Raw genomic sequence first — 22,028 nt, 5'->3', positions numbered from 1 at the left:
ACCAGAACAGCCCCACAACATGCAGAGCCCTAAGGTACTCAGGGCGAATCCCATCCACCCCTGGAGCCTTGCCACCGAGGAGTTTTTTAACCACCGCGGTGACTTCAGCAACAGAGATGGGAGGAACCAAGCCTGAGCCACCAGGCTCTGCTTCCTCAATGAAGAAGTGTTGGTGGGATTAAGGAGGTCTACAAGGTACTCGGCCCACTGACATACAACGCCCCGAGTCAAGGTCAGCAGCACACCACCCCCACCATAAATAGTGTTAGTAGTGTAGTTAGTGTTTTTGCATCCAGATGTCTGATGTATTTTCAGGAAGGAAATAGATCAGACAAATATAACATCCTGTGGGTCACTGCGCAGTGTGCCACTGCCCAGAGTGCCTGGGATCATTACCAAGTTACATGGTTTGTTAAGAGATTACAGCAGCAATGTCCACCAGTTAATTTTAAATTTAAGTGATGTTGCCCACGTAAATTAAATAAATGAAAAGACTTGCTCATGGGATGCGTAGTATGTAAGACCCAGAGCAAGGGTCATGCTCTTAAGTACATTAGAAGTTACACCTTCCAGACATAATTTTTTGTACACCTTATGGGATTCACATTTTTCACATTGAAATGTGTGCTGAAGCTTCCAATACAGTATTGATTTATGTACCTCTTTAACAAAGCTTCTTTTAACATTTTTACTAACATATATACTATAATAGTATAATAATTTCATGATTAATATCATAGTTAATCTTATGAAATGTAACTAGAATTTTTTTCTTTAATTTGATCTATTTTTCACATCTTTCTCACACCAATGGCTGTCCAAATATGAAACTTTCTCAATGGTGTTTCAATATGCTTCATTAAGCTACATCTTCTTTCCCAATAAGCAGTAAATAATTCAAATGTACATTAGGACTAATATCTAAGAACTGTGAGATCTGCTTTGGCTTCTCATATCTGCTGCCACCTTATCTGAGGATGTGCTTATTGACTTCTGATCATTGTTTTGCTCCGTTTACTTGAATTTAGCAGAAAAAAAAGTCCCATGAAGAATCTAGCTGCACGGTGAACAGGTACATCTTAAGGTGCTTGTTTGATAGCAGGGCTGATACAAATCTTTGAGTTTCATTGTTCTGTAGGCCTAGACTGCTGAATAATATGGGCCGCCACATGGTCTCCTTCCAGTGGGATTATTTATTTATGCATCTGTAGCTCTTTGATGTGCTGAATAAGAACATTGTTGAACTTTTTGAAGGCCCATTGAAGTTCTATTGAATATATTCATCCAAATCCAACTCTTAAATGTATTAATCTTTAATATAAAACTGATATTATAGGAACATATAAAAGTTGCTTTCAAAAGTAGCTACCATACTCCAGCAGGCTGAGATGCTATAAGTGCCAAAACGAAATATGCTAATGATTAATCTATTCCCTTTCCGTTTTAATTATTACTAGGTTATATTTAACAAGGCAAGCAAAAACTGTGCTCAGTTTCTCCATTTTATATAACGGAAATCATTTGTATTTTCATTGTTGTTTTTTTAGGTTGCAAAATAAATAATTCGCAAATTCAAAATGATAAAGAAAAAAATCTTTGTCTATTTTGATTTAAAGTTTATGTTGGATTTTATTTTATTCACTGCAGAGATTTAATTGTGCGCCGAAAACGTGCAAGCAGGGCGCAGTTGGGCAAGCCCGCAGCTTTGAGGGAACATTTGCGCTCACACTGTTAGTCAATAGATGGGCATTATGACCAGGTCAGCTATTGTCTGGGGGCCCCGAGTGAGCTCGGGCCCTAGGCAGTTGCTTGCTTTGCTTGCCTTGTTGCAACGGGACTGACTGTTATGAGTAAGGCCTGAGGAAGAGTCTGGCTTGTTATGACAATGATTATTTTTTACAGCAAACAATCCCAAATAGGATAAAACTATCTCCTTTCACTCAGACACAAATTAGCCTTGCAGCTGTGAGTCCTGAGTGAATAAATTTAGAAAGTAAATAAAATATTAAGGAGAGATTCTAAAGTCAGACCAAGAATACATGCCAATTTCTTAAATATCATATGTAGCTTAGATTTCACAGTCATTATGAGCAATGAAAACATTGTATTTGATGTAAGATGGCGGGATCTAGCAGTGCTCTGATCACTCATGTTCCTTAAATTCACATGCATTGTGATGTCTGAGCATGTTATGATAATAAGGAGCAACTATTAGTATATATTTTGACTACAGAAAACTACCAAATCTCAAACTTGTCTCCATACAATTGGTCAAGGCCTGACAAAACCAGACCATCACCACCTGAGATCAATCCCAAGACTGGGAAAATAACAGGTCGGAACTGTTCTAGAAACCAGAACTGGTCTCTGGACAAAGAGCGGCCTCTAGACCTCCATCTCAGTCAAGGATAAAGATCATACATGATCATGAAAAGCTGACATAATACTTAGTACAATAATCTACTTTAAAAATAACCATTAGCAGCAGCCCATTTCTACTTGTACTGTAAGGAGTAGCTCTTACTAAGATTCTATACCACAACATCATCTGTGATATACCGGCACCAATATGTGTGAAAAATATTACTTTAGGTGTTGCAAAAAAGTAATAATAACATATTCCCAAGAATTGAGTCTTGTGGAAGTAAAATAAAAGAAGACTGGTCAGACTAAAGTTTGGATTACTAGGTAAAGGTGAAAAAAACTAAATAATAACAAAATTTACAAATTCACTTAATACATTATATTGTTTTCATGCTTCAAAAGTTTATTTAATGCAAGGCTAAAGAAAAGAAGGTTTTACTTAAATCACCACTTATAAAACATTGACTCTGCTCTAATCTACCTGCTGTTTATGTGTGGGTTATTCAAATGTGTTACAAAAAGGAGAAATTATATGAAGTAAAGGAAGAAATAGCTTTTAGAAAATATGATTTCTATGTGGCAGAATAACTGAAAGACCAGAAAAAGGCTTCCTCTCGGACTGCTCAGCCTTTCTTGGCACAGACAGATGGGAGACGATACCAACATTCGAAGTCATCCCAGCACTTTGCAGCTAAGCACAAGAAAAAAATAAATCTGTAAATATCACAGAAACCAAATACTGTTTACAAAGAACTATGATTGCAGGGAAGCTTGATATTCTACAACCGATTTCCAAAACAAAAAAACAAAGCAAACAACAATACATGCCCCTGTATTTAATCCAGTAAATGTAATAGTGTTGTAGCTAAAGTTTTACTAACATAGTTAACCTGCTAATTACCCATTACTGCTTGAAAAACATACACTTATGTGTGATATTTTCTTTTACCTGAATGGTTAATCTGCAAACAGTGCTGGTTGCCTCTGCAATTGTTAGGCTCTCCTGGACACCAGTTTGTGTAGTGGAAATAGCTTCCATCGCTCCAAAGCCAAATGCTTGTCTAAAAGAAAGGCCCCAGCACATTATAAACTTCTTTCATTCATTTATCAAAATACTTAACAAATAAACTAACTAGTAAAAAAAATACCTTGTGTGCATTACTGCCTCCAATCCATGCTCGGTTGAACCCATAAGTTGCCTTCCTTATCACATGCTGAATATGATGGTACTCACTTGGGTTATGAACTGATGCCAGATGTCCCCCCATGGACATGCAGTGCCTCTGCAGACAAAAAACAGAATGATGTACAGAAGTAGTTGCTGTGTTTTGTTAATTAACAACCATAAGATAAGAGAGTAAGATAGCATAAGAGCACAATGTTATTGAAAATCACCTCAGCTGAAGCCCAATCCAAGGGCTTGGAAACATAGTGGTAGCAGTTACCGTTGTACTCAGACCAGCCAGAATGACAAGAAGCAGATCTCTGGACCAAGTCCATTGGATCTAAAGACAAGCAAATGGAGAGCCTTAGTTAAAAGCAATGTATGTCAGCATTAGAATAAACTTTATTCTTCATGATCCTATTACAAAACAACAGTGACTGACCTTCATCAGCAGAGCCATCATCTGGAACAGCTGTGGACATTTTAAACAAGACAAATTAGTGAGTTTGTTTGAGTCTTAGTAACTTTACAAACTCTGTATACTTGAGAAATGCTTACGATCAGCTCCGGCCCATGCCATCTCAGAGAAAACCAGGACACACAAAACCAGCAACTTCATGATGGAAGTGATGAGATGATGGAGATATACAAGCTGAAATCAATGAAAAATAAGTTAGACATGTTATGAACATTTAAACTCACCAGTGAGTGAAATAGAAGAGCAGAGAGTCGATCAGCAAACCTGATTCAGAATGGTTTGTTTTCTTCGTCTGCCAGGACCACCTAGGGCTCAATGTGCCATCCCAAGCTTCTTATAGAGCTACTAACCTTCCCATCATCCACAAAATGGGGAAATGATACAGAAACTAATTCCACAGAATAAAATTCCCTGATCAGATCTGGTTTGTAACCTGTGCCAAAATTACCAAACACCAACCCCCCACATTACCATTTATGCCTGTCATGGCTATGAAAGTTGCAACAACTCCGTGAGAACTTTTTAGTAAAAAGTGGGGTCTAAAGGCCATTTTTGCCCTCTGGGACTTTTCTGTAGCTCTTGATTGCAATTCTGAATTGTTTAAATTAGGTTTACCATTGATACACATTTAAGAAATATATTAGGGTGTTAATACAATCCCTTACACATGTAAGGTGAAACACATATTTTTCACCTTCTCTCAGTCATATATTTGTTTGTGGTTTTATTCAGTTGCAAATGCAACAAAAATCCAGTCGCATTTACAGAAAAAATGAAGCAAGATAGTGCCATGTTCTTAAAAGACACACAAAATATGGAACAAAAATCAATCTATATTTTGTTTTACATTTTAACCAGGGCATCCAAAATACTTCTATTTTTCAAATTTGTGATGATTTGCAGATCCTGGCCTTAGTGTTTTATCTGGAACACTTCGGGAAGTTTAAATTCAATGAAAATTGGCACTGTCATGATGGATCAAAGGAGCAAGCCCTTATGCAGAACACACATGGAGGAGGCAGGGAAAAAGTTCAAATGTTTATTAAAAGTTCTGAACATGAGATCGTAAACAAGTTCTGAGACTTGGTTCACTGAAGTCTTGACTGGGACCGGAGACTGTTGGTTAGCAGAGTTCATGAGAAGCTAAGCGTCTAGCTTCAGGCTTAGCATGGCAGACCTCGATCTGAGCTTCCAGCTCACTGTAGAGAACAACAGGGAATATCCACATAGGATTCTTCAGGCTGAGCTTCCAGCTCATTGCAGGGAACAACAGGGAATATCCACATAGGATTCTTCAGGCTGAGCTTCCAGCTCATTGCAGGGAACAACAGGGAATATCCACATAGGATTCTTCAGGCTGATTCCACATAGGAATCTTCAGGTAAACTCCACACAGAAGTCTTCAGGTTAAATCCACATAGGAATCTTCAGGTTGGCTCACCAGGGTAGATTAGCAGGTAGGCTCACCTAGAGCTTCAGGCCAGAGACAGGTTTCCAGTGAGGCAGCTCTTCCAGAGCTTCAGACTAGCGACAGGTTTCCTGTGAGGCACAGACAAAGGAGAGATTAGAATCTGATCTCACACTAGAGACAACTAAGATTCAATCAGTAACAGAGGTTCAGGTAGCTAACCAAACTAAGATCAACACTGCGGCGTGGAAGCAAGGTCTGGCAGGTGTTTATAAAGGGGAAGTCTCCTGATGAGAAGATGCATAACAGGTGTGCAGGAAGGTTCCAGCCCTAGGAGACCCATGGCGCACTCTGCTGGAGACAGGGGGTCATTTCCAGATCCCAACAGTAACTCCAGTCCTAAAAGACAACAACAAGAGACAGAAGACAATCCTCGGCGCCCTCTGGTGGGCAAGCCTGAGGATCCCAACAGGCACAAAGCGTCAAAAGCAAGTTATCGAGAAGCAGAAGATATTTCTAAATTCTGTTCCAACCTTATCTCTGCAATGCCTCCATAGCCTTCTCCGACATCAACAACAGTGCCAGAAGTACCAAATCTCTGAATAATGATTGGTGGTACACCTACAATGCAAGCAGAGCTATTGTGGACTTTAAGTAGGGACTTGGATGTCTACCGGGAGAACACAAAATATCTTTGGATGAACCCATACCTCCTGTTGTGCATCCTTGCAGGAAAATCCCATTCAATCTGTGGAACAAACTAAAAGATGAAATGGTGCTCATTGAACCGCTAGGGGCTCATCAAGAAAATACATGAGTGATTTAAAAGGGTCAGCTCACTGATGGTTGTGCTAAATCAAAACAGGAACAAAACAAATACAGAGAGAGACAAATGCAGTTGAAACGTTGAAAGAACTCAAGAGCAAGATAAATAGTGTTTAAGGGGAGTAAATTTGTTTTTCCTTCTTCACTACTTCCATCAGATGCTCCAAAAGATACACGTGGGTACCTGGAAGAAGCCAAGTGTAAAAGCTGAACAAGGGAAGTAATATACTGGCCGAGAAACAACTAAAATATCAGCCTGACAACCGCATCATGTGAGCTTTGTCTCACTCACCGGCAAAAAATAACAAGCGGAGTCGATCATGACTCATCTGGTGCCCCACGGACCTTAGTACACAGTTGGAACTGAGTAATTTGACTTTAAGGGAAGGAGTTACACAGTGGTCAACGACTACTTTTCTAACTATGTGGAAATTAGAGTCCTGCAGTCTACATCAAGAAAGGCAGTCATTAGCTACCTAAGGACTGTCTCCGCCAGACATGGTGTTAAATGTGAATATTATTTCTTTATAGGGAGAAGGCTGTAATGCAAGGAGCATAGAATCACTAGAACTCCAATACCCAGCATGCAACAGGGTTCAAGAGCAGGGATGGTATCCTCACAAGAGGTGTCTGGCTGTTGAATGTACGTTTGTATAAAACCAGGATGCCTGACTGAATGAATAAAAAATGACACAGTTAACACACCTCCACTTCTTATGTTAAAATAAGAAGGACAATGCACTTTTTTTTTCAATTCAATTCAGTTTATTTATATAGCACCAATAGACAAAATATGTAATTTCAAAGCACTTTACAGAGACAATTCATCCAGATCATACAGTCAGAGAGTAAGAAACCTTCAGCAGAACCAGGCTCAGTGTGATTAACCGTGTGCCGAGGTCAACTTAGGTTCAAGGAGATAGAAACAGACATACAAAAAGGTAAGTGTAAACTAGCTCCAGAGGTGGCCCTGTCCAGGAAACACACAGCCAAGCAGACAGGTTCTGAGCCAGCCCCAATGTCAGAGGATTAAAGAGAGCATGTACAGTTAGTCACAGTAAAATAGAAAAAGGACTACACTGAAAAACAAGGCCAGCTCAGACATTCACAAACAAAGGTGTAGATTGCAGCAGCAAATCTGATACTTCTATCCGTGTCACAGCCAAACAGGAACAGACCCGATGAAGCTACTATGATGAGATAAAAGCATACAGAATACAAAGTTAGAGGTTAAACCAAAAATACTGCAGGATAGGAGAATACAGATAGAATGAAACAGAAATATTACATATGGCTGCTTTATCTCCAGCAGTTTAAATATATAGCAGCATAACTATAGAGATAACTCAGGATAATCTGAGCAACTTCAACTATATGCTTTGTCACAAAGCGTATATTTACATTAAAAAACCTTGCATTAAAAGTAGATAGGATATCTGTCTCATGGAATATAACTGGTGGTTATTTCGACAGGAGAGAAGCCTGATAACTAAATGATCTGCTTCCTGGTGAAGATTCTGAATCATTCCAGGTCATATTCATTCCAACAAAATAAAAAATGAAAAAGTAAAATAACAGACTACTGGACTTTGTTTTCCAAGTTTGAAGACGTTTCACTTCCTATCCAGGAAGCTTTTTCAATTTGCATGTTTCCTAAGCGATAACAAGGCTTTTGTTTGTGCCACTCTATAAACCTGAAACTCAAAAGCTATTCTAGACAATTTGAATTGGGAAAGCTTTCTAGTTGGGAAGCGAAATGTCTTCACACCTAGAAAACAAGGTCCAGTGGTCTGTTTTTTAACTTTTTCATTTTCTTGAAAAGGATAGGCCTCCAATTCTACTTTTAGAGATTCTATTAACAGCAAGTAGACCTGTAGATTAAGAGCAAAGTGCTTTGTTGGGAACATAAGGAATGATCAGATCTCTAAAATAGGACAGAAATTGATCATTTAAGTCTTAAGATGTGGAAGGAGGAATCTAAATTATAATCTGGATTCATGCACAACTCAGAAAATTAGCAGCTAACTTCAGCCTTTTGCAATTTAGATTAAATGCTGTACTGTTTTATTCTTTGTTACATTTTGAAATGCTCCTGATCTGTAATTAAATGGTAGTTTTTTTTTTACATAAATATGAATTAAATTGAGTTGCACAATACTTGTGATACAACACAGTAGTCTATATGTATAGATGTCATTGAATGGAAAAAATTTATTTTCTGAGTTAATCGCTTGAATGGCCCTAAAGTATTTAGTAAATCAAATTTGATTACACTGAGTTTAACGTGTTTTTTACTGTAAGAGTTGGATGCAAGGAGCCCGAGATACTAAAACTCCTCAAAAAGGTTTAGTTACATTTGTGCAAGGATCATACTGGAATGTTGTAGTTTTGTAGATTATTTTGTCGTTTATTTTTATTTTTTTGAAAAGGATAGGGCTCCAATTCTACTTTTAGAGATTCTATTACCAGCAAGTACACCTGTAGATTAAGAGCAAAGTGCTTTGTTGGGAACATAAGGAATGATCAGATCCCTAATATAGGACAGAGATTGATCATTTAAGTTTTAAGGTGTGGAAGGAGGATTCTAAATTATATTCTGGATTCATGCAGAACTCAGAAAATTAGCAGCTAACTTCACCCTTTTGCTCACACTTAAATTTAGATCAAATGCTGTACTGTTTTATTCTTTGTTACATTTTGAAATGCTCCTGATCTGTAATTAAATGGTAGCTTGTTTTGAATTAATATGAATTAAATTGAGGTGCACAATACTTGTGATACAACACAGTGGTCTATATGTATAGATGTCATTGAATGGAAAAACTTTATTTTCTGAGTAAATAATCATGAATGGCCTGATCTATTTAGCAAATTAAATTTGATTACACTAAGTTTAACATGTTTTTTACTGTTAGGGTTGGATCCAAGGAGACCAAGAGATACTAAAACTCCTCAAAAAGGTTTTGTTACATTTCTGCAAGGATCACACTGGAATGTTCTAGTTTCGTAGATTCTTTTTCTATGAGCATCATTCATGCAGTTTTCTTTTTATATATCAGTAAGAACTGGTGAGCCACTGCTTTATGTCCAACAGGAGTGCTGTGAGGATAGATGATTCATCCATTGATGTTAGTAGAAGTAAAAATACATTAAAAAAAAAAAGTAAAAATCCAGCATAATCTGTATGTAGGCTATTTAAAAAGTAATACTTTGACAAACATTCAACAAGTAATTGATGTACATAGAAAAAGTAAAGTTCTAATACAGAACATTGTAAAAACCCTAGAAAAGCTGACAATAAGCCTGAAATCTTTCCTAATGTTTAAATTGTGGCCTGACTGAAACTGTTTATTTTAGAAAAGTAAAACTGTATTCATGTACTGTAAAGAAGTTAACAAAAAAAATACTATTCCCATTTTTTAGACGTCCTGTTTTGGTAAATGGTTGAGAAAGTAATTACTCAACCATTTACCACAATTTTAATTTTGTGTTTGTTCTCACTCTGAGGGTTTCCATATTGCTAAATCATCCTTACTAAGGTCTAAAATAGTTGATAATGAAATATGCATATTAAATGAATGTATCAAGCAGTTGCAAAATATTTAGCTTTTAACGTCTCATTCTTTTCTAGCATAAAAAAAAAATTAACCCTCAAAATGAAATAACCTCAAGTTTAGAATTTGATTTTTAAATTTTTTTACTAGCAGCAACACCCGAGATGTGCAAAAATGACAGCAGCGTGTTATTTAACTAACAGAAACTGTTCAAAAGATCAGAATGAATGTGAAAACCTATGGAGGTTGTTAGGAACAGTGATGGATATAGTCTTACAGCTGTTGGGAAGTAGGTTCTGTGATAATCATCCGTTTTCTGGTGCATTTAGGGTGCAGAGAGTGTCATTTTTGTAAACCCCTAAACTGATTGCATTTGTGTGACTTTTGCCTTTGTGAATTACAAAGATGGGACAAATATACTGTAAATAATTACTCACCATTGATCTTTGTGAACAGTTTTAGTCAGCTCATCATACCACTGAGACACCCCTAGTGAAATTAACTCAGATAATGGACCCCAGAATTTGTTTGTCCTGCAAGTAATAAATTTTTTGGCAATATTCTTTTACAGAAGGTTTAATCTATTCTTTAAATCAAGGTTAACATTAGGCTTCTTTTTTATATCTGACTATTGTGGTGTATTGTACTTACCTAAATGACAAATGTTTTTGGATCTTGGCACCTTCAGGCTGGGTTTTCCCTCATTTTCTCTGATATGCTTTGCTCATTATCTCTCATCAGATCCACCTGTTTCAGACTCTTACCTGGATTCCGCCTGATGTCGACCTTGGACCTGTCTTCTGACCACGGCTTGGATTAACCCTACTGGATCCACTAGTTCCCATGAAAGATGCTGCTCCTCTTCTCTTTTGGATCTCTTGAAATGGCATCGTAATCAACAACGGAGTTCCACTCCTCTGGACTTCATCCCTGTTTCTGGGATAGGACTGAACTTTGCCAGGTGTCTTTCATGCTAATTGTTGTTCTTCATTTGAGTTTTGAAGTCACTGATCTGAGCCTCTACTCCTGCCAAGAATCCAGTAAGCCTGCCACAGCTGGTAGCAGCCACACAACGCTGTGTCAAGGTTAGTTCAAAGGAAAAACATTTTATTTAAAAATCTTGTTTATGCGACTCATCAGCTGGGACCAGCTTGCTGGATTCTCTGGTCATAAGATAAGCCCATGTCCAGAGGAAGGAGTAGGAGCCAGTCAGATGACTTCTCTGCAACATGCCGCGGGAGAGTCCCAGGAGCAGAGCAGCCAGCAGATGCTGAAGAACAGGAGGGCCCAGACGCTAAATCTAGAGCTGGTAATGAAGCCAGGGTCCAGACCAGAAGATAAGAGAGATGCAGAGGTACCAAGGGGGTAGTCAAAGCTGGGGTCAGGGGAAAGATCCAAGGTCGTTGACAGGCAGAGTACAAACAGCCGTCTGAAAACAGGAGACAGGCAGAAACACACCGAAACAGAACCAGAACAAAAGGTTGGTATTCAGGTAGTTCAGGTTCTGAATCAGGTAGTCAAAACAACAGCACAAGTACGCTAGATACTTCTCACACTAAACTCGAGTAATCTGGCACTGGTGGCTGGAAAATAGGCAGCATAAAAAGGAGATGGAAATATTTATATATTTTTAAAACAAAGCGGACTGTGTATGACGTCATCCACGTGCGCTGCCTACCATTCATTCATCCTGTATGCTGAACTGATGCTAGTTTTACTAACATGCCTGGAAGATGTCTAGTGCTACTACCACAGATGATCTCGCTCTCGAAATGGAATTTAACGATTCCAATTAGCTAGCCGAATGAATATAAGGGGTAGAGCGAAGCCACCTGTGGCCCAGGCTTCCTGTCACAACTCCAGTCCGGCACGCAGATGACGTCATACATGCGCTGCTTTGTTTTAAAAAAAAATAAATATAACAAATATAACTGGGAAATAAGTGGGATATGCTACGCTTAAAAATGTGCACACATGAAAACCTCAGAGGGTCAAAGACTCTCCCACCACAGTCTCCTAAAATCCTGTGGGAAACAATGTGTTCTCATTCAGGAGCTCATACATTTAACCTTTGTGTAATGTTCATATTGTTGTTCCCCAGCCAACGTTTGTGGGTCTGATGGACCCGTTGCATTTTGTGGCTTTCAATGCCTCACAATCAATCTCTTTTATGATAAAATACTGAACAGATTTTTACCTTTTCCCAATTGGTTAATATTTGACTTTTACGTTTGTTAGGTCACATTTAAAACTTATTATTTAAAATATAATAAAGAAACTCAATTAACATCGACATGCGAGTGGAAACAAATTTACAAGTGAAGCAAAGTTTTTCAAAACTACTGAATTTTATTTCTTTGAACTTGAAATTTAACCCATTCAGCACAACACATCAGCCCCTTTGAACACCTGGCCATTAGCCTCTAGCCTATACAATACATGAGTGGCAGAGCTTTACTGTGTGTGTGTTGCAAATATACTTTTTGCACTTGATGCATGTATATCGTGTTTTCCTGTTCATCTGGGGTCCGCACATCCCTCTCTCTCTCTCTCTCTCTCTCTCTCTCTCTCTCTCTCTCTCTCTCTCTCTCTCTCTCTCTCTCTCTCTCTCACACACACACACACACACACACACACACACACACACACACACACACACACACACACACAAGACATGAGTGCCAGACATGCAACAGCATCACACAATTACATCAGGAGCTGCAGATTGTGGTTCTGTCAGTTGGGTGGACAGGGCACCAGTATTCTCCTCCTGAATCCTCCTCACCATGGCTGCAGAAGCTGGGGTTCTGGAGATATGTTTTCTTCTCTCAATTTGTGGTCTCACCAATGCTTTTCCCAGATCCTCAAGAAAGAGCCGTCTTTTCTGGAGCTTCACTCGTTTCCACTCTGGGTTCAGTGCCATCCAAATGACAAAGGCATTGTACGCTGAGATGTCCAACATGCCAAAGAATATTACCAGTGGCCAGCGTAGAGTCCTCCGTTTGCAGCTGTAGGCTGTCACCAGCTTGTCCATGTTGTCTACCCCTCCTTTTGTGACATTAAAATCCATGATGATCCCTGGTTTGTGATGTTCCTGGTCACAGATTCTTCCATCCCCATGCAGTGTACTAATGAGTACCACGTTCTTGCCTTTCTTTGGCACATAGGATACCAGGGATGTGTCAGACTTGCATGCAAACTTGGAAGACTTGACAGGCCTGTTCTTTGAAGTCAGCAGTTGTGGTGGGAGCTCTGACCTAGAGCATGAAATGGGCCTTGAAAGTCAGCCCGAAACCGACCTGAGTCCGAAAGAACCAGGCCCGTGCCCGGCCCGTTATGATTGACAGCTTCGTAGAGCCCGACCCGTTTGCAGCCCGACATTTTTCAATTGTGCGCATATCACAATCAGTCAACAATGAAATATTTTTGCTGTATATTTTTTATTATTTTTATTCAGAATAGTTAGCCTAGATGTCTGAACAAGAACTTAATTCTAGGCTTAAATATATTCTCTGACCAAGGAAGTTAAAAGAAAAAATAACAAGCATCAACAAAAAAACAGCGGTATTTTATCTTAACATGACCCACGCGAGGCAAATAAAAATCTTGCGCTTGATTAATCTCCTGTAAGCATATGCTACATTTTTATTATTCTTTATTCAAAGTAAGCCCACAGATGTCTGAACAAGTAGGCTACTTCTAGGTTAAAATAAATCTCTGACCAGGGAAAAACAACAGCATTGCAAAAAATAAAAAATAAAAGTAAAATAAACCGTAAGATTAATCTTCACCACAATCACCAAATTAGAATAGACCTAGTCTATTCAATATCCGCAATGGGCCTAGAAATTAGCCACTGCATAAAATCTAATTCAAATAAGTTTAAATTAAAATAAACAGCCTATTTTAGGCTATAACCTAGGCCAAATGAAACTATTGGCCACAATAAAACCAAGAAAAATATGAAAATGTCGAAGGTTTCGCTTTGCCGCTTCTTCGTAATCATTCCCCGACGCCACCACCAGCAGCTGAAAATGAATAAAATAATCATGAGTAAAATGACGCCAACATTAGGCCATAAACATTGAGAATGTTGCATGTATTTTTACACAATAAATATAGTTTTAAATAAAACGTTTACTCACCAGGCTACATGTTTTTGTGGAGGAAGATGATCGAGTCCACTGTGGATGGCTTCAGCGCTGTTCTGCGCTGGCTGATGGTGCGCCCGGCAGCGCTGAAGACCCTTTCGCTGCTGCTGCTACTGGCAGGGATGCACAGCACTGATCTTGCCAACTTTGCAAGTTTGGGAAAAGATGATTTGTTGATCTTCCACCAGTCGAGAACATCCACTTCGTTTTCCATGACAGCCGTCTCTATGTAGCGAGTGACCTCATCATCTTCCCAGCCAGGTTGCTGTACATTTTCCCATTCAGAAAAGTGAGCTCTTTTCGCTGGAACAGGGGCTTCGACCTGGGGTTGTTCCACATCTGGACCTTCAGCCATGGAGTGCAGAAGAGTACGGACATGGGCATACAGCTCATTCCTTTCTGAGGGTGACATCATTCTCAGCTGATTGAATTTCGGCCAAAGGAATGTTGCAATCTTGTGCAGGTGCTGTATGACGACTTTCCGAGCGAGCCAGTGTTCGTGCCGTTTACGCACGACAGCTTGCTGTGGGGAGTCAAGGGCATTCGGTTCACAGTGGCGTTTCAGTTTCTCAGCCCAGAGGCACACACGATTAAGGGTCGGATATTTGTCTCCCTCAAGCTCACGTTGTGCTTCGTAGAAGGGCTTCAAAAAGTCTATCAGAAAGCCCAGTGTGTCTGGTGCTATTTGATCAATGCGCGCTCTCTCATTGCGTTCCTCCAGCTTCTCGTGGAGCTCCTGAAAGGTGGCCCGAATAGATGTCAGTGTGAGGTATACTGTGCTAAAACGAGTGTCTCCCATTTGGAGCAACGTCGTTGACAATTGTGCAGCCAAGCCTGACTGCTTCACGTACTTCACCAATGCCTTAGCAGCTGTAATTGTGTCTGCTATGTCCGGAGCGCCGTCTGGTTTTGAAAGCTCTGTGATTTCGAGGCCGTGCCGCTGATAGGGCCGCAGAGCTAGTTTAATGTTTGCACCCTCATCAGTTACCCACACAATTTTGTTGAGAGAGGATGCTTGAAGGCCAAACTTAGTCACTAACAGTCTGAGAATCTCCCGTCTGATATTCTCTCCTGTCTTTGCCTCCTCGGGGAACATCGCAGTCGTAAGCGTTTTATTCACCAGCTCCATGTCGGTGTTTATGAAGTGGCATGTGATCGTCAAGTAACTAATCTTGCGATAATCATCTGTCCACATATCTGTGGTCATTGCTACAGTGGAATCTTGCAACACATCATTAAGCGTCTGCACCAATGCATCCCTCTTTTCCTCTGCCATGTCATTGCACCTGCTCGCAATCGTCTTGGGGGTGGGAATAACGGAGTCTGCGGGAACCCTGCCGAATGCAGCCCCAACATTGATAAGTTCTTGCGCTAGCTCCACAAATCCCTCTCCATTTACAGCGTTAAAAGGCCTAATATCTTTACAGCAAAAGCTGACACACTTGTCGGTCACTTTTTGTTTAACTTTTGCAGGCATGGGCTTTGGTGCAGTAACTAACGAATATATTGATGTTTGGCTTTGATCACGGGCACCAGCCTGCCTACAGCTCCGATCAACATGCCTGCTTAGCGAAGAATTCCCCGTTGTTTTGCTGTCATATTTCAACATTACGTCGCACCTCTTGCATTTGACATACCCCACTGCCTCGTTGTTTTCATTATGAATGTGGTCAAAATTTCTCCACACCTCCGACCTTGCATTTGCTGGCTTGACCAACACAAATTCGCCAAGGGCTAATCTCCGTTTCACTTCTGTAACATCCATTTTGCATTCATCGCGTATAGATCGAACGTTATCACATGATCATTTATTTGCCGCGCATATAACGGTTTAAAGCCCGAGCCCGGCCCGGCCCGAATGAAATAATAAAAAGTACAGCCCGAACCCGCCCGAACCCGACGGGACCTCTCGGGTCCCGTCGGGTTCGGGCTAATATTCCCTGCTCTACACAGAACATCAATTTCCACACTTCTATTAGCCCCGGGTTGGTCTTATGTGTAATAGAAATGTGTAGAGGGGGTGTATGGTGATTGGCCATTAAATATGTATTCTGATATATGTTCTTCACAGAAAATGAAGCAAAGTCTATGAGTCTCAGTTTGAAAAATTAATTCATTGTATCACTTTTCATTTAATAAAAAATAGTCCCACAGACCCGAACACATCACAAGGGTTAAATCCCATATCAAAGAGGTTTCTAGAATTTCCTTCTTTCATCTGAGGAACATTGCAAAAATTAGAATATCCTGTCCAGGGTTGATGCTGAGAAACTAGTCCATGCATTTGTTACTGCAAGTCTGCACTATTGTAATTCTTTACTATCAGGTAGTCCACAAACTGTAGTTAAAAGCCTTCAGCTGTTAAAAAATGCTGCAGTCAGATTTCTGATGAAAACTAAAAAGAGAGATCATATCTCTCCTATCCTAGCATCTCTTCATTGGCTTCCTGTTAAATCCAGAATATAATGTATAACCCTCCTTCCCACATATAAAGCCTTAAAAGGCCAAACTCTATCTTATATCAGTGATATTATTGTTCCTTATGTTCCTAACAGAGCATTTTGCTCTCAATCTACAGGTTTACTAGTGGTTCCTAGAATTTCTAAAAGCAGAATGGGAGGCAGATCTTTTAGTTATCAGGCTCCTCTCCTGTGGAACCAACTACCAGTTTTAGTCTGAGGCTACTTTTAAATCTATGCTTTAAACTTTCCTTTTAGTTTGAGGGATTGAGGTCATCCTGAGGTATCCTGAGGTATCTCTATAGTAAAGCTGCTTACTGTGAGGGATTGCATTCGAGTCAATTAAGTCAGTCGATGCAATCAATCGGTTTTCCTTAGATAGAAAGCTTGTCACTACAATTTTTTTCTTTAATTTGATCTATTTTTCACATCTTTCTCACTCCAATGGTTGTCCAAATATGCCACTTTCTCAGCGGTATTTCAATATGCTTCATTAAACTAAATCTTCTCTCCCAATGAGCAGTGAATAATTCAAATGAACATTAGCACAAATATCTAAAAACTGTGAGATCTGCTTTGGCTCCTCATATCTGCTGCCAACTTATCTGAGGTTGTGCTTATTGACTTCTGATCAGGTTTTTGAACAATTTCACTTAATATGACTAGATGAAGACAGGGAATAGACCATATACATTATATTGTTTTCATGTGTTGTCGGAAAATTTGTATCTTTCTTCTATTATATATTAATATTTATATTTACTCACTATAAAAGTTTTCACTCAGTCTGTTCCTCTCTCAAGGTCACACATTTCTCTCCAGGCTGGTGTTTGTAGACCAGACATAGCTTCTTCCCATAACAAATCAGGTTCTTTCTCAAGGTTTATTCATAACATGTTACTGTTAACCAAAGTGTGTGTAATTTGTTATGACTCTGACTGCTTTCCATTGTTGTAAGTAGGGGGGACGAACCCTGCCTACATCAGAACAGGGCAGAATGCTGTGCCATGATGAGCCGTTCTCTCTTTGCAAGGATTATTAATAAATATGCAGACTGAGTGAAATCCATCGATCTCCATTTATTTAACTAGGATGAATAGTTGAATACTTTTTTCCCACGACAATTTGTCAAGGCAGTTCTCCTTGGCTGATTTTTTCTGAGGACAGCGATTGTCAGAAGTGTCAGGTACCACCTGAAGGAAGCAGTCTTCCAGCCTCAATACCCCGTTAGAAGGTTAAGGGAGTGAGGACTTCTGGCATCGAGGTCCCTGGAGGTCATTAGGAGGATCAAAACGAACCATTTTTTTTTTTGAGACGGTGAGATTAATCTTTTGTCGGCACAATTTAAATTAAATTTCAAAAACTAAAGTACAAAACAACAGATTGTTAGCAGATTTAAAGCATACTAGAAATCAAACACTGGAAAATTTGCTCAAACAAAGTCCTCTTCTTATCCATTAAAAATAATCAAATAAATAAATGTAATCTAACAAAAACTAAATAAAAATCTAACTAAATTCAAGTTTAATCATTTAAAGGCACTAAAATTAGTATAATACTAAAGAATATACATATAAAATAATAGATACTTTTTCTTTTTGGGAGCAGAAAGGCAATTCAGGTTTTTTCCACCTGTGAACCAAAAGACCTCGCATAGGAACGTGAGGCTCTCTCTAAGGGTGAGAGGAAGGTTGTAGGTGCCACCAGAAGGCATTTAATTTTACTGAGACGTCGGTAATCTAGAGCGGGATCCCCCCCAGTTATCCAGGTCGGCACCAGAGGAATGGTGTGCATATTGGAAACCGGTAAATTTTCTGTAGATAATGGGAAAGGTTTTGCAGAACAAAGGCAACGTTCCAGAGAATTGTCAACTCCTCAAGAAGAAATTTTTTGATTTAATGTTGCAATAGAAAAAATGTTGAAGATAAAATAAACCAATATCATGAGAAGTTAGAGGCTAAGGTAAGGTAAGAAATTTACAGATTTAAAAAAAAAAGAGAAAAAAAATGGAGAAAGAAAAAAACAGTTTAAAATGATGGATGGATGAAAGGAGAGTTCAAAGAAACTCAGCTTCAAAAAGAAATGGGTTAAAATAAGAAGTCAAAAAAGGCAGTGTTTAAACCTTATACTAAACATATTTACACTGTATCACATATTAAACTTAGACTATACTAAGTTATAATAATGGATTTTAATTTCAATGGTGCTTTTAAAGAAACAAAACTCTAAACTCTTACAGGAAATTAATAACTCATAGCAAAAAAGTTAAATTAAATAAAATGAAAAAAACAACAAAAAACTATTAAATTATTACAGAAAAAAAGTAAGTAGGGCATAAAATAAGGTCAAATTAAAAGTTTAGAACTGAAAAAACTTAAAATAAAATAAAATGGAGGAATAAACCTAAAATTAAATAAAGAAAACAACCAAATTAAATAGAGAAAAGTAAGGTTGATGATAAAAGCAAATATGAGAAAATTAGATGAGAAAAGTATGTGACGAGAGGGAAAGGTGACTTAAAGTGACTGAAGGATGAAATGGGTTGACTGACAAGATGACATTTCCTTCCTGAAAAGGCTTCTTCTTTTTTATGGTAAAGATGAACAATTTTATTATTATTATCTTTTTATTTTATTTTTATTTTATTTTTTTATTATTATTATTATTCATTTGAAACACTGAAACTCTTCCTTAAACTAACCATTGTTTTTTTTTTACTCCCTGCCCTTTAAACATGGACTCCCTGATCGGAGCCACTCCTTGTGGTTTTCAGACCTGGAGGAGATGCACCCCTCCCATCAGCCCGCCGGAGAAAGACAGCCTGCTTCAAGCATCAATCTCCCCCCACCCCCCAACGCACACAAACCTGCACAGCAACCGGATGGAAATGATGGGTTAAAAATCTGGGGAGGGCAACACAAAAGGATTTTCATCTGCTCTGAACCCCTGACCCTAATAGCTCACCTGAGCTGCAACCTGCTTCACAATGTGTGTGTGTGCAAAAACCATGAGGACAGAGACACTGGGGAATTTTTTTTTTGTGGGGAAACAAGGAGGAGGTGCGCCAACATAAGGCTTTCCTTCTCTCCGGTGCTAAATTATTTTTTAATTATTAAATATTTTTTTTGTTTGAGAAGTGGCTGACCTTTTGGACTGAGGTGGTGGAGCTCCAGGACTGAAACCGCCTGTTGGCAGCAATCAGTAAAAGGGTATTGTGATCCATGATATGTATATATATATATTTTTTTTTTTTTCTTCTTTTCTTTTCTTTTATTTTATATTCCATTTCCATAGACCTCCAACTATGCCAGAAAAGCTTGATAACTTTCTCTTATTAGATTCCTTTCTGCATCTTGCAATGAAGAAAATGCTTGCTGACAGACTTTCTGACTGACATGACTTTATCTATGGGAAAATGTCTAATGAGGGTGATAATGAACGGCCTGGTTGGCTTTCACTAAACCATGATTCTTTTAGTGTAATTTCTGATCAAATTAGAACCAACCTTAAATATCTAAACCAAAAATTATCCTTTAAGAGAAAAAACTCAGCAGCAACTGTCTTTTCCGATGTCGGCTTCAGGACTGGAAAACAAAACGTTTATTATCAGGCCTGTGGTTGTTTAAAAACAGGACGGGTCTTGTTTTGTTCATTTCCTGCTGTCACCATGTTCCATAATGTTATGGACGGACCTGGAGATGAAAACTTAGGCAAATCCAGAGAGAGAAAAGGGTCCAAACATGGTCTGACACAGTAGTTGTGAAATGCGCACAGGTGTTAGTCACAAACCAAATTCTCTATTTCCACAGCAGCCACTCGGAGAGATTAGCTTCATCTCTTCATGATTTTGTGGTTGTTGCTTTGTCCCTGTGCCATGAATGTCTGAGGTTCTGACTAAGACAGAGAAAAGGTGATTATTGCTCTGACTTATGAAAATGTAAACAAAATAGCAACTTATAGAGGGAAAAGAATGAATAATATAATCCAATAGGATAAAATCTAAAGTTATGTGTGAGTTTAATCTGAATTAGATTTAACTAAATGAAAAACTAAGAGTAATTGATTTTCCTTTCCTTGAAAAATATTAATAAACATGTATATCAGTAAAACATATGAATAATGAAATCAGAGACCTTCATCCCTTAAGTGTTTAAAATAATTAAACCTTACAGTTAATCAAATATATGGGATGTAGTTTGAAAAATGCAACTAAAATATATAAAAGCTATGAGTTTATTAACTAAAATTATAGATTTGCAAAAATAAATAATTAATTCTTGAAAGATTTGAATCAAAGTGGCATATTTTCCTGAGAGACTGAAATAATAATAATTTTTTGTCACATTTAATACAAGTATGTTTAAAAATAAATAAAACCTGCTTAATGGATTTAAATTAAGGATGATAAAAACAGAAAAAAACATCCTAACTTTCAGAATTAGGACTGAAATAGCACCTGACATAAAGTTATAAATGGTTGGCTTACAGCAGAATAGTAACTGATTCGCTGTTTAGAGTTAAAGTACCTGCGTATAAATAGACAGAAAAGCGTCCATTTTACCGTTGACCCAGTTACAGGAGGTTCGGTAAAGATGGGCGGGTTAAGGGTCCCCCCCCCACCAAAAAGTGAGAAAAAGGGCCTGACACACATGAAGGTTTGGAGACAACAATTACATTTAATCATTTATGTTATGAACATTTGTTTGTGTTTTATTTGTCTTATCTGTTTGTCTTATATGTTGTCTGTAGTGTCTGTGGATCCACTCTAATTATTGTATGTTGTCCATTTGTGAAATGATTGTTTAGTTGTTTTTTGTCTTGGTAAAATAGAAATGAGGGAATAATTAAGGTTAAACTGTAAAATAAGGACAGTTTCTGGTTTCTGTGGCTCATTCTTCCCCCTAACCTGTTTTCAAAACAAAGCAGGAGTTAAATGTGTTAAAGATAATGCACAGCTGTTTAAATTGGTAATAAAGGGGATTGGTGTAAGGTTCAAATATCACAACAAATAAAGTTTAATGAAACAGATTAAAAAAAAAATTAAATCAAATCAACAGATTCTGCTTGTTTAACAATAATTGGGCATTTCTTCAAATAATCAAGGACCTGTGTCATTATTTAAAAGCTAAATGCTAAAGTTTAATTTATCAACCTTAATTCTTTAAGATTTAGATTAAACTTTAAGGGTAAATAAATCTATATGTGTGTAGAGCAAATAACTTGTATAGAAATAAATTAGGCTGATTGAATTTGCTTTTAAATTATTTACAATTCTTTAAAAAAATAAATCTATCTTAAGCTGATCTGGAATAAATATGCACATTTACTTAACATAAGTGTTGGTTAATAACTATACGGTGTTCAAATGACTCAATTGAAAATAACAATAATAATAACATTATTTAATAATAATAACAATGATAACATTAATAATAATGATTACAGTGATAGAGGATATAAATAACAGGGTTTAATTCCTACATTAAGATGAATGGTGGAGGCTTTAAAATGATCTATTCTGAATGAATCCATAGCTCAGACATATCTCGAGGTTAAATTGACTAAAACTTTGTGGTTTTTCTTCAACGGAACATATGTTATTTGTTCTGATGAAGAAAAGGGTG

At 38.1% G+C, this 22,028-nt stretch overlaps 1 protein-coding gene across 2 annotated transcripts in view; it reads right to left on the bottom strand.

Annotated features, from left to right (window-relative positions):
• Window positions 1–4,640, bottom strand: part of LOC119798693 (galactose-specific lectin nattectin-like) — a 42,715-nt gene extending 38,075 nt beyond the window's left edge. Inside the window, exons 1-7 of one of the 2 annotated variants that reach the window (XM_038308263.1) lie at window positions 4,272–4,607; window positions 4,088–4,181; window positions 3,972–4,001; window positions 3,760–3,869; window positions 3,513–3,647; window positions 3,314–3,425; window positions 2,959–3,055 (exon numbers count right to left, since the gene is read on the bottom strand). In XM_038308263.1, coding sequence (XP_038164191.1) covers window positions 2,988–3,055; window positions 3,314–3,425; window positions 3,513–3,647; window positions 3,760–3,869; window positions 3,972–4,001; window positions 4,088–4,148 — 516 coding nt within the window. In that variant the 5' untranslated portion in view covers window positions 4,149–4,181; window positions 4,272–4,607 and the 3' untranslated portion in view covers window positions 2,959–2,987. Of the gene's footprint in view, window positions 1–2,958; window positions 3,056–3,313; window positions 3,426–3,512; window positions 3,648–3,759; window positions 3,870–3,971; window positions 4,002–4,087; window positions 4,182–4,271 lie in introns of those variants that run through there. The other variant, XM_038308264.1, reaches the window with a different exon arrangement.
• Between the last annotated feature and the right edge of the window lie 17,388 nt (window positions 4,641–22,028).

The sequence above is a fragment of the Cyprinodon tularosa genome, unplaced genomic scaffold (assembly GCF_016077235.1).
Source record: "Cyprinodon tularosa strain WSP-4 unplaced genomic scaffold, ASM1607723v1 ctg633, whole genome shotgun sequence".
NCBI lineage: Eukaryota > Metazoa > Chordata > Actinopteri > Cyprinodontiformes > Cyprinodontidae > Cyprinodon > Cyprinodon tularosa.
This window is presented reverse-complemented; position numbering and strand designations above follow the sequence as displayed.